The sequence below is a fragment of the Monodon monoceros genome, unplaced genomic scaffold (genome assembly GCF_005190385.1).
Source record: "Monodon monoceros isolate NGI ecotype Baffin Bay Population unplaced genomic scaffold, NGI_Narwhal_1 Super_Scaffold_2, whole genome shotgun sequence".
Lineage (NCBI taxonomy): Eukaryota > Metazoa > Chordata > Mammalia > Artiodactyla > Monodontidae > Monodon > Monodon monoceros.
In genome coordinates, this window is record NW_021703776.1 from 44,058,419 (window position 1) to 44,072,085 (window position 13,667).

Consider the following 13,667-nt stretch of genomic DNA (forward strand, 5'->3'; position numbering starts at 1 on the left):
TGAGTCAGTTGCAGTAAAACATTTCCATCTGTATTGTGGCCAACGAATTTCTAAATAAGGGCTTTATCAGCAATAATACATATCATTATGAGATGCTTTTCTTTGGGAGGCAGAGAGGTTGAAAGGAAACATGGATCTCTTCATAAACCAGGAACATAGGTGTTAAGGAGAACAAATGCCAACTGAGGCAGAAGCAGGGAACGTTCTTTGGAAAGCTGGTGAGAGAGCAAACCGTGAAGTAGCAAAAACCAAAGGCAGGAACTCAGGACTCCACCAAGGTGGAACAGACTGCCACGGGATTAAGGAAACCAAAATCTGTCATTCAAAAGAAACAGTATCCAGAGCATTCTTCTTACAGCATTCTTACATCAGCAAACTACCATTGCTTTCTAGGAAAAGTTGTAAATTTCCACATCAATGTCTAAATCAAGACTGAAGAAATTAAGCTAACTGCCAACTTTTTTTCTGAATTCATTAATAAACACAGTGGAAGGAGAAAGGGGATAACATTAAGTAAGTTTCTTCCAAACCAGAGAAGAGAAATCACACTCCCTCTAAGTGGAGACTTCAGTTTCTTGTGGTAACTAAGAAAAATGCCTCAGTTCTTTTTCACAGTTTTTCTAAGATAAATATGAGGTGTTGTATTTTGAGAGACCGGTTGACGGAATCTACTCCTTTCATAAAACCTTGATAAATTAATATTTGTATTTATTATTAGGGGGAAAAGGAAGTAGTAGATCTTAAGTTTACTTTTTATACAAATATGCTTTATTCTAAAAAAAATAGAGCAATGAATGTAATATTATTTGCTTTATGATCCTTGCTTTTCTGAGGGCCTTTAAGGGCCTTTAAACAGGGAAATGTCAAAAAACATCACACAGGTTAAATAAAACAGGCAAACTTTTGTCTTAAAGCTGTTAAGGTGCAAACAGACATAAAGATTACGAACCATAGAGCACTGAGTTTTCAAGAGTGAAATCATACCAAAACCTTGATAAGTTTTCGCTGACATCATAGGAGAGTAAGTGGTCGGGAAGGTCACTGATGGTGCCCTGCACGGCCAGCACATGCGGGGCCAAGGTGAAGGGTACGTCGCTCAGAAGCTCGGCCATTAATGAGCTGTTTTCCAGAGTCTGGCCTGCCTTATTTTCCATCTCGGGGCCTGCTACAGTCACACTGGATGAGTTTTCTTTGCCAATCTAAAAATACATATATATTTAAGTCATTTAGACCTTATGGACTTTGAGGTTATATGGCGTTATCAAAATGTGGCATTAATATATCAAAGTGGTTGAGAAATGTGGAATATATAAACATTCCCAGATTAGAACGCAGCTATTTACTTACTTGAGAAATAAATCCATCTATATCTCTACTAGGTTTTATTTATTTATTTTTTAAATTAATTAATTAATTTTTGGCTGTGTTGGGTCTTTGTTGCTGTGAGCGGGCTTTCTCTAGTTGCGGCGAGCGGGGGCTACTCTTCGTTGGGGTGCACGGGCTTCTCATTGCGGTGGCTTCTCTTGTTGTGGAGCGTGGGCTCTAGGCGTGCGGGCTTAGTAGTTGTGGCTCGCCGGCTCTAGAGCACAGGCTCAGGAGTTGTGGCGCACGGGCTTAGTTGCTCCGCGGCATGTGGGATCTTCCCAGACCAGGGCTTGAACCCATGTCCCCTGCATTGGCAGGTGGATTCTTAACCAGTGCGCCACCAGGGAGTCCTCTACTCGGTTTTAAAATGAATCCTAAGCCCTACTCTTATTCAGATGGACCACCTACGGGCCCCTCCAATACAAATGGGCCCTCTTGCTGTTTCGCTAGCCCAGATAATGTCCACAAAGTCTTTCTCTGCTTTTCCAAATCTGATGTCAGCTTTCAGGCTCCACAGAATCCCCAGCTTCCCTCTGAAATCTTATATCAACATAGTTCAAAGTGACCTTGCTCACTTGAGAATGACTATGGGACAAATTGCCCAGGATATTATTTGGCATTTCCTTTACATGTCCTTGCTAGTTGCTGTTTCACGTGCTTATGTCTTATCCCCAACTAGAATCTAGGGTCCTTGAGGGCAAATAATCTATTTTACCTATCTTTGTATTCTCTGTCTTTCATACGTTGCTGCTTTACCCTAATACATACTTGGAATTTACCTCTAATGTGTACCGTACGTAGTGGTTGATAACCTGCCTTTCGCTGGAAGTAAAATCCTATGTTATGTAAGTTATTAAAAGAAGAATTGATACATCTTGTTCAATTTCTTTAAAGTTGGTATGTCTTGCATACAGGAGTTTACCAAAAGACATGCAGCACTAGGGTGTTCATAGTAGCACTCAATGCAAGCCCTGAGCTGGTAGAGTGAGCTGGTATCCATTCATCAATAGTAGAATGGATAATAAACAGAAGTATATTTACAGCAATGAGAATGAACAACCTGCCACTACAAGCAGCTGAAACCTAACTCAAACCAGGTCAGGCAAAAATTTATTCCCCCCCCCCCCACCCCCAGTCTCATGCAGAATCAAACTCCCGAGTCTTTACAAGGCCCATTGTGATCTGGCCTCGGGTACTTCTCTGACCTTAGCCCGGCTGGTCTGCCCTTGCTCAGGCCCCTCTAGTTCCACTGTCTCCTTGCCGTGGCTCGTGCAGTCTGCCTGCTTCTGCCTCAGGCCTTTGTTTTCCAGATCCTCCGCCCAAGAGGTTCTTCTCCCACATAAACACAGGGCTCTTTCCCTCCCCTCCTTTCCAGTGGTGGCCCAAATGTCACCTTCTCAGTGAGGCCTTTCCTGACTGTTTCATTAGACTGTTTCCTGCCACCTTACCTCGTCCACTCCAGCATTCCCTGCCTGCCTCTCCTGCTTCTGTCCTCTCCATAGTCCTTGGCACCTGGTTATAATGGTATATAATTTATTCTGATTATCATCCCTCAGAAGCTTAAGGAGTTTTTGTCTCTCATGTTCACTGCTATATCCCAAATGCCAGGATGAGTGTCTAGCGTTCAGTAAATATTTGTTGAATAAATGAAAGCAGACAAGACTTTTGCCTGAATAGGGCTTATATTATAATGGCTATAAATGCAGATAAATTCCTATCTCTAAGTCTAGAGGAGAATGATTTTCTGTGTAAGAAATAACAATTTTGTAAAACTTTTTATGGAAGTGCAAAATACAAACAGAAATGGGGTACATCATAAGTGTATACCTGGCTAAGTTTTTTGTTTTGTTTTGTTTTGTTTGCGGTACGCGGGTCTCTCACTGTTGTGGCCTCTCCCGTTGCGGAGCACAGGCTCCGGACGCGCAGGCTCAACGGCCATGGCTCATGGGCCCAGCGGCTCCATGGCATGTGGGATCTTCCTGGACCGGGGCACGAACCCATGTCCCCTGCATCGGCAGGCAGACTCTCAACCACTGCGCCACCAGGGAAGCCCTAGCTGGCTAAGTTTTAACCAGCGAAACACCTATGAGCAACCGCTACCCAGATCAGGAAATAGAAATGACCCTATTTCTATAGGGTCATAGAAAGAGAGTGGTGCTCTCTTTCAGTCACAGTCAACTCCCTGACCCCTAGATCACCATTCTGACTTGTAACAACATAGACTGAGTCACCTATTTTTATATTTTAAATGAAGGTAATCATACATTTTTGTTTGCAGCTTTTTTCACTCAACATTATATGTATGAGATTCATCCATGTTGTTGCATGTGGGATTAAAAATTTTTGAAGAATATATTTTTGCAGAGGAGATACATTCTGACTGATGGCTTAAAAGAATTGTTTGGTTGCCATGTTGACAGCAGGCAGTGAGGGGTAACAGGGCCAGGGAAGGAAGTAGGAAGACCAGCTGGGAAAGAGAGATGATGGTGATGTGGATTAGCGATGTGATAGTAAAGGTGAGAGAGAGCGGTTGGGTTTTAGATAGACTTAAAGGTTAAAGTCAATAGGGTGTGCTGATGGAATAGATGGTGGGGTGTGAGAACAAGAGTGGAGTCAAGTATGAGGCCAAAGTTTTTGGCCTAAGCAATAAGGATGGGTTCTCCATTCACAGGGATGGGGCTTGGACAGGAAGGTCAACAGTTCAGTTTTGGATGTTCCCCGTGCCTAGCAGACGTCTACGTGGAGCTGTTAGTAGGCAGAGGGATGTAACTCAAGTCTGGAGCTAGTGCAATCTGGTGGAGAAAGTCGGCTTGGTGTGTGTTTAAAAGAGGACGGGAGGAGAGAAAATGAAGACAAATACGAGAACAGACTGTTTTCCAGACATTATGCTGTAAACGGCAAAAGAGATGGCCAGTAGCTGGAAAGGGAAGTGGGGTCATGAGAGCTGTCTCTTGATTTTTCTTTTTCTTTTTTAAGTTGGGAGAAACAATGTCTGTTTATATGCTAAAGAGAAGAAGCTCCTAAGAAAGGAAAACACAGAGATTCTGTAGAGAAGGAACTGCTCTCTTCACAGTCATCCCCCAACACCTAGAACAGAGGCTCTCAAGAAATACCTGTGTAGTAAAATGACTCTGGATGAATGAAGTTACCAAACACATCCCTATCAAGAGTTGTTTTACAGCTTCATGTGAAAATAAAATACCAGAATACTTTCTTAGGATGGCAACTAGAACAAATGTAACCTCACCCGGTGATGACAAAGCTTTTTTTTTTTTTTTTTTTTGTTGTACGTGGGCCTCACTATTGTGGCCTCTCCCGTTGCGGAGCACAGGCTCCGGACGCGCAGGCTCAGCGGCCATGGCTCACGGGCCCAGCCGCTCCGTGGCACGTGGGATCTTCCCGGACCGGGGCACGAACCCGTGTCCCCTACATCGGCAGGCAAACTCTCAACCACTGCACCACCAGGGAAGCCCCGACAAAGCTTTTTAGACAGGTCCATGCAGGCAATGAATGGATAGAATCTGCTTCCTGAAACCTGACTGGGATTTAAATAGTAAGTGTCCCTGGGTCAGCTGAGAGCACAGGTATCAGTGAGTAATGATGCCACAATTCCAGCTTCTTTAAAGGGCATCACTATACACTGGTTTCCTGAAGATTACAGATGCACCAGGGCTTTGGTTACCATGGGCCAGCATGGCAGAGTGTTTAAAAACACACAGCATAGAGCTAGACTACTTGGGTACAAATCCTGCCTACTAATAAGCAAATGGCCTCGGACAAGTTATTCAACTTCTCTGCGTCTGTTTCCTTAGCTGTATTAGGAAATCAGTAGTAGTACCTATTTCATAGAATTGTTATGAGAATTATATGAAGTAATATAAGTAGTAATTTATGAGTAAGTAGAATAACGCTTAGCACATGTTAAAAGTCAGTGATAAATAAAAACTTTAGTAATGTCAGACCCCTCTTGGCTTTAGATAAAGTCTAGGATCCATCCATTTCTTTTGGGTTTTTTTGACATTCACAGATGGTTCAAACAATCTTACCTTCCCCTCTCCTCTTATATCTTGTCTTCTCTCTTAATCTCATGGGCAAATGTTCCCTAGATCTGTTGATCTCATTCCATACCTGAACTTTCTTCTCTTTCTCCCTTGAGTACAGAGTGTTCTCCAGTTTCATTAGCCAAATCATCTCCTTTCTTAAACAAAAGCATTCTTAAAATCTCACCTTCTCCACTAAAAAGGAGGTATGTTAACCCGGAGCACTCTGCTTTCTAAACATACAACTTATAAGGTTTACCTCTCTGGCAGCAATGGTTATTCCTTTGTTCATGCTTTTATTAATGCTCTTCCCTTTCCTTTACAAATCATTCTTGTCTGTCAGAGCATAATTCCTTGAGGACAAGACTATATCTAGTATAATAAAGGAATTGAGCCATGTGGTTTCTTGTTCAAGGTCTCCTGATAAAACTGCCATATGCCATAAGCAGAAGGGGGCTGCTTCATCCACCTGGGCCTCAGTTCTCTATTCTGTAAAATGAGTGGTGAGGGGCAAAAAATGATGATGATGGTGGTGATGGTGACAGCAACTAGCGTACATTGAACACTTTGTGCCAGGCTCCATCTAAGCGGTCTAAGTATATGAACTCATTTAAGTCTTGCAACAGCACTGTAGGGCGTGTCCTATTACTAGTCTCATGTTAAATACAAGAGAACACTGAGGCACAGAAAGGTTAAGGAAGTTGTCTCAGGTTACACAGCTAGCTAGTCTGTGGTAAAACTGAGAATCAAACTCAGTGATCTTGAAAGTTCTGTGTTCTAAGGTCTTGTACCTTTCAGCCATGCTTTGGGTAGACTGGCTGACTGGATGAACAAAGCCTCGAAAATTTAGGGGATAGTACTGGAAAATATGACAGTTACTAACATAGCATCTTGGCTTAATTTAGAAGGAAAAAACGACTCTACTAGCTTTTACCTTTAGGAAGAAAGGATTGAGAAAATCATTAAGGTGATAGATATTAGACTGAGGAAGGATGGAAAAGGAACTATAACTTAAGAGATATTTATCCCTGGAAATGAATCTACCAGTAGCCTGGATAAACCATGGGGAAAACACCATGGACAGTGAAACAAGATTGTCTATGAGTTGATCATGGGTGAAAGGGAGAGATAGGAAGGTATGTGGGCATGTACTACAGTATTCTTTCTACCTTGGTATATGTTTGAAGACTTTCCATAATAAAAAGTTTCCAAAATTTAAATTAAGTTAAAAAACACTGTGGACATAGTGTTCCACTAAATGCCTCCTAGAAGGCTCTGAGTATCAGCGGTGCTATATGTCTTACTCCAGTATCTATTTCTTAACCGTTGGCTAGAGTGCCACGTTCCAGCCTCCAAGGAGGCTGCCTGCCCTCTTGGCAGCAAGGGTGAGTGCCATGATGCAGCTGCTGTTGGCATGCTGAGAGTTGGAAGGGGAGAAATTATAAGACAAAATAAGAGTAAGTCACAAAGAAAATGGGAGTCAAAATTCAAGGACCCTACACCCACTAACCCTGATCACTGAGTCCCTAGCTTGGCAGCCAATGGCACCAGAGGTGGGGGGGGTGAAGGCTGAGACAGGTGCATGAGTCCCCCTGCAAAAAGCAGCTTTCTCTCTTAGACACAAAGTCTTTCAATTTTTTTCATTTGCATAATACAATGGGTCTTTAAAGGGAAGAATGAGTATGTTAACCACAATGGAGCAGGAAGAAAAGAATCAATTAACCTTATGGTTAATAGCCAAATTTAAAAATAATACTTCAAATATTATGTTCATAAAGCATACTTGTTACTTTTGTGATTAATCCTGTTCGCAGAAATGCTGCTTTGATAATATTCTTGAATGTAAGTTCCTTCATATAATCTAGCTTTAATACTTCTTTTTCAAATGAACGTTTGCCCTTACACGGGTGAACATGAGTATACCATGTCAGAATCTTTTTTCATCTCAGGGAGAAAATAAATTTCCTTATCTGTATCATGACAACAAACAAAGTTTACAATTAATCAGCTGTTTTCATAAAAATTATTTCTTGTTCATCAGTTAACCTGTTAAAAATGGGCTGGCCAGAGCTTCCGTGGTGGCGCAGGGGTTGAGAGTCCGCCTGCCGATGCAGGGGACGCGGGTTCGTGCCCTGGTCGGGGAAGATCCCACATGCCGCGGAGCGGCTGGGCCCGTGAGCCATGGCCGCTGAGCCTGCGTGTTCCGGAGCCTGTGCTCCGCAACGGGAGAGGCCACAGCAATGAGAGAGAGGCCCACATACCGAAAAAAAAAAAAAAAAAAAGGGCTGGCCAGGTTTATCTTGGGTTCCTTACATTCTATTATCTTTGTTTCGAATAATTCAAAGTGGTTTATAGGCACTATTCTTCCCTTTCTTGCAGAAGGGCTGTAAAAATTCATGAGGTTCAATCTGTAAAATCTTCTTAGAGCTTAGGAAAAAACACACTCCAAGAGTACAAGGCACATCACACTTTTTCGTAAAGTCTTAGAAAGATGAAGTCACTTTCCCAGAGCAACAGAAGGTTCGTGGCATCCTTGTGAACCTCACTCTTGGGTGTTTGGAAGCAAGGAAATGGAGGTTTAAGAACAGACTACTACATTTTTCCTGGCACAGAGGCTCCACTAACCGCCATGAAATCTATTAAGGGGAGCCAACTTTGCAAACGTGCTAACAATTTGGAGACTTCATCTACTTAGCCATACCAGACTAAAGTATGAATAGTTTATTAATATGAACATCACCTATATTTGGCATCTTTTAAAACCTCCTGCCTTTTTCTGCAACTCGTGTCTCAGATAAGTAGAGATAAAATAGTGTCCTATAAAAGCAAAATACTGAAGCATTGAAATTTAGAAACCAGCCTTAACCCCAACAGTAACAGAACCTATTAAAAGAACATGAAACCAAGTACAAAACACCCATCTATCACATTCAATTTACATGCAAAGAAGGTAGCTATATCAAGCATACTTCTAGGAAACGAGTTATAGTAAGAAGAGGTAATATCCAGCTCTGGCCGTCTATGCCTTTAAATTCTACGTCTATAAATAAAAGACACGTTCCCTTGAACAATAGCCTGAACAGGGAACACCGTCACTTTATCTCCTCAGATAACTATCCATTCTATTTTGGCTTCAGCTGCTATCTGCTTGCATTACATCAGCGTCTCGATGGGGGTGGGGTAGGGGGCAAATCTGAGTCAGAAGCATCAGGGGACAAGAGGTTAGGAAAAGGTGATACAAGTAATGGCACAGTTAAGGCAGCACTCAAGCTTCTTACTTCTTCTAAGAAGTTACTTGCCAATAAATGTCCGGCTAGCTGGTAAAAGCCAGAGGATTGGGCTCTTCCACCTACGTAAGTCCTAAGCAATAGTCTCCTTTCAATTGGGAGAAATTATATTGCAAAGGAAGAGACTATTTCCTGTTTTCTGCCAATCCCCACTATCCAGAACAGTCATACCTGCACATGACAAGCACCCATTAAATATTCCGAATGGCACTGAATCTGGTCCCCTTGTTCCTCATACCCTAGACTTGATTTTTAAATTAAGGGGTTGGTCCAAAGAAACAAACAAAAGCCCAGAATACTTTACCACTGATACAGATAAATTAGGCAGAAGAGAGCTGAAGTCACTCAAAACTTCTGTGTTCAGTGTGACTTGGGCTCCTAGTTTAAGGATACTGCATATTTTGGTAGCAAACTAAGAGGCTAGGTTAGAAAGCAGGTATTTTCTTTGCTCCCTTTTCTTTCTGATTTATGACATTTCAGTTTTCATTTCTTTTGTTTCCTTATTTGCTCCCCTTTTCTCTTTCTTTTTTCCTCAGTGTTTCCACCTGCTCAAGCTTCCTGATGCTCCCGTCTTTCTTTAAAAAAGAAAAAAAGTTCTCCTGACTTCCTCTTTTCAGAACTCCAGCTGACTGTACGTGAAGACGGAGAAGCAAGCCGGCTGTCACTTGCTTCTGTAATCTGTTCCATGTATTCTTGGAAAAGTGGCTTCACTAAAGCCAGAAAATCTTCTGTACTAGCCAACTGGAGTGGGGGAGCAGTGGGAATAGGAAAGAAGAGCATTTTAGGAAATGAACCTGGAAGAAACAGTGTGTTCAATGTGGGATCCTGTTTCATACTGGTTTTGAAAATACAAAGGGCTGTTGCAGTGATTTTTTTAAAAAAAACATTTAAAAAGTTTATAAAAATTCGTGATCTTTAACCTTAAGCTGTCCAGACATCTGCTATTTTCCCAGTAAGCCTCCCCCATTCGTTCTTTACAGCACGGGTTTCACCCCTTCTCTTCTCTCGTCCGACATCATCACCTTCCTCCTTGCTGTCAGCAGGTGGTTAGCCTCCTACTTAATAGAGAAAATAGGAACCATCAGCTGAGGATCTCCTCTACCTGCTGTATCCAAAAGACTTATCTACATTTGAACCCATCTGTGCTTCCCTCCTGCCACAGAGGGCAAGTTGCCCTCCTCCTACCCAAAGCGAACCCTTCCCCGGTGCTCCACGTTCATCTTGTCCCCACTCTTCAAGGACATGGCTTCATCAGTCAGAAGCTCCTCTAATTGCTCATCTTTCATATAATCAGTTCACCATTTACAGAAAATTCTCCTCAAGTCTATATGGCCCATTGACATCTCACCCACTGAACTCCCCTCCCACACTATCTTTCTACTTTGTTTCTCAGCCCGGCTGAGACCATGGCTGACACTGGCTATCTGCTTCATTCCTCACCCACTGCCATCTGCCTCTATCTCTGCCCCTCCACTGCCACTGATTTCTCCAAGGTTACTCATAATCACTCTTTTGCTGAACTCAGAAGATGACGTGAAGTGCTAAACTTACAGGACCTCTTCGTTGCACTTAAAACAGGTGACTCTTTGAGTTTTTATTTCTTGGCTTCTGTAACACTTGTTAGTTTTTCCTTCTGTTTTTTTGCCTATTTCTGAAATGGTATTTTCCAGGGCCTCATTTCTGTTCCTTTATTCTTAGTCTCAACACACTTCCCTGCATGAGCTTATCCATATCCAAGGTGCCTACTGCCCTACTCTTCCACCCAAAGTACATAAGTATGTTGATACATGTGTGTGTACACACACACACACACACACACACACACACACACACCCCAGTCTCGAACCCAGCTTTCTATCTAGAGCTCCTAACCCATATGTTCAAACCCTATTATACATTTTCTTTCAGATATTCAACAGGGATCTTAACTCAGTGTGTTCTAAACCTTGCTCTCATCTTTTCCCTAAGTCTACCCCAAACCTAATGCTCTCCTAATAAATATTTTCTGTATTGGTGAAGGGTACTAACACAGCTGCCCAACACAGAAACCTGAATTATCTTCGACTTCTCTTTCCCTCTCACTTCCTCTATGCAGTAAATGACAGAGTCCTACTGACTTTGATGTCTTTAATGTCTCCCCAAGTCCATCCATTCCTCTTTAGGTCCACTGTCACTCTCTTAGTGCAGGCCGCCAGGGCCTCCTGCTGTGAGTGTTACCAGAGCTGCCCCTATACTACATTCTCCCTATCACTGGTGATGTCTAAAACCCACGCTCTTCCTTGCTTAAAACTCCTCAATGTCTTTGGAGAAAAGCACAAACTCCTTATCATAGCATATAAGGTATGATCTGGCCTTGCTCATCCCTCCAGTTTCTTTTATTACTGTTCTCTAAGCTCTTTACTCCATTTAAATGATTGCTGTTATCCAAACACGCCAGGCTCTCTTTTTAGCTCCGAGCCTTGTCTTATTTTCAATTACTTTTGCCTAAATTAGGACATCTTTCTCTCTTTTACTACTCCCTTCATCTTGCCTATAGGATGCACTTCAGGACTCTTTTAGAAAGATTTCCCCAACTAACTCCTCAAACCTGGGCCATGTCCCTGTCCGTGTGTTCCCTTAACAGTCTGCATACCTCTCTCACAGTATATATCATAGTGGAATCGAATTCTCTGTCACCATCATAAAACTATGGGCAGCTCAAAGCCAGCGACAATAGATTTCCTCTCCATTTCCCTAGCAATCAGAGCAATGCCTGGCTCATGATAGGTGATCAATGCATGTTTAGTGAATGGCTAAGTAATTTAAATTTCTTCATATTATGTTAATCCTGGATTTCTGCATTTGTTTGTTTGCTCCTAATAAGACTTTACCACCTCTTTTCCACAATATCACTGACATGTGATACATGTCAGACTAGTTGGAGACCCCAGCTACATCTATTTCTTGAAGAAAGAGATGGGTTGTTCTTGCCTTGCCAAATGAACCATTTCACAAATACGTCTTCCAAAGGAAGCTCAATGTGGTCCTGCCACAATAGAGATGAAACTGTTTGGGAAATATTTTTACCAGAGACCTACCTTTCTTTCACTGAGAGAAGGACAGAAGCTAACCTTAGCTACTCCAAATTCCCCTTAATCAACTGTCTTAGTCTCTTCAGGCTGCTTAGACTAGGTAGCTTATAAACAACACAAGTTTGTTTCTCTTGGTTCTGGAGGCGCTGAGGAGACCAAGATGAAGGTGCTGGCAGATTCAGTGTGTGGTAAGGCCTGCTTTCTGGCTCACAGACTGCCCTCTTTTTGCTGTAACATCAAATGGCAGAAGGGTCCAAGGAGCTCCCTGGGGCCTCTTTTATAAGGGCCCTTATCTCATCTATGAGGTCTTTTACCCTCATGACCTAATCACCTCCCAAAGGCCCAGCCTCCAAATACTCTCACACTGGAGATTAGTTTCAACATGAGAATTTGGGGGGGATGCAATCAGTCTATAGCTTCAACCTGCCTTGCTTAGGAGCCAGTATTTCTCCACAACTATGTGGTACAGTCTGACGGAGCTGCAGGGGAGCCTGTGCTTGGGGGCAGGGGTATGGGGTACAGGGCCAGCAACAGGGCAGCAGGACTAGGTAAGCAGTGTAAGGGGAGGAAAGCCTGAGAGACGACAGCTGAAGAGGTGGGTAGGAGAGGGGATGGGGAGGTAAATGCCATTTATTTAGTTTCTGTTCACCTCTGTTAAAGAGAAAAGCCTCTTTCTTCTTTGGTTTCCATAAAGACGGATTTTTCTTTAAGCACCCTGGCCTTCTGCCCACCCCCTACTCCTCCCCAAGGAGGTAGGGTGAGTTACCTGGTTGGTGGAAGATAGCCAAGGATCCATGTTTCTAGATGGGGGAAATTGAACCACCCAAGATCCTGAGGCCTGGGGAAAGTCTCTTTCTCCTTCTCTCTCTACTTGGACTAGGGGAGACAAGTAACCTGGGTAAGAGTGCATGCTGTGCTGGCTTAAACTTTCCCCACAGTCTAGACGTGGGTTATTGGGACCCTGGAAGTCCATTTTAGCTGTCACACTAAGCTGCCTCCTCCAACCTAGGCTCTATCAGTCGAAAGGGTGAGCGCCATCTTGTTTCTCTGTTTGCTGGCTCTTTGGTCTTATTTCTCCATTGGCTCAGGATGCAGGTGAGGAAAAGCAGTGCCCTGTATTAGGACGTTAGGACCCCACCGATTTCTACTTCCCAATGCAACTCCATGTACAGTAAAAAAGAGAGGCATCTTAAACACACCGAAAAATAGAAACAAACCAGCAAAAACAAAGTCATGCAGATATGAAATGATCTGGAAATTTAAAACATAACAAAGTAGGGCTTCCCTGGTGGTGCAGTGGTTGGGAGTCCGCCTGCCGATGCAGGGGACACGGGTTCATGCCCCGGTCCGGGAAGATCCCACATGCCGCGGAGCGGCTGGGCCCGTGAGCCATGGCCGCTGAGCCTGCGCGTCCGGAGCCTGTGCTCCTCAGCGGGAGAGGCCACAACAGTGAGAGGCCCGCGTACTGCAAAAAAAAAAAAAAAAAAACAAACAAAAAAAACTTATGTGCCCTATAATGCTCTATGAAACAACTTATTGGTATGATTTTATCAGTTTCATAATTCAGTTAAATCTATGAGATCAGAAAAGTTCTAATCAGAATCTTGGAAAAATGGCAATTAATATTTGCTTAGTGCTTTACATGGTTTTTGAAGTTGTCTCACATACGTTATTTCACTTGAGCCTCACAACCCACTAAATCTGATTGGGAAGCTATTGTTTCTATTCTCATCTTCCGAGGCTCAGAGTTTAGTGATTATCTAAGGTCACACCACTACGAACTGACAAAGACTTGTACTCAGGGTCTCCTGACTTAGAATCTGATGTTCCCACTCCAATATAAAGGTCATCATCAAGAGAAATAATTTTAAAGTTTACCTGTCTGGTTGTTTTATTTTTTAAAG

General features: G+C 42.8%; 1 protein-coding gene across 4 annotated transcripts in view; it reads right to left on the bottom strand.

Annotated features, from left to right (window-relative positions):
• Positions 1-458: 458 nt before the first annotated feature.
• The window catches only part of UMAD1 (UBAP1-MVB12-associated (UMA) domain containing 1), a 242,159-nt gene continuing 228,950 nt past the window's right edge, over positions 459-13,667 (bottom strand). For all 4 annotated transcript variants that reach the window (XM_029233183.1, XM_029233186.1, XM_029233185.1 and 1 more), the window contains one exon: positions 459-1,199. In XM_029233183.1, the coding sequence (XP_029089016.1) occupies positions 942-1,199 (258 nt within the window). In that variant the 3' untranslated portion in view covers positions 459-941. The remainder of the gene's footprint in view (positions 1,200-13,667) is intronic.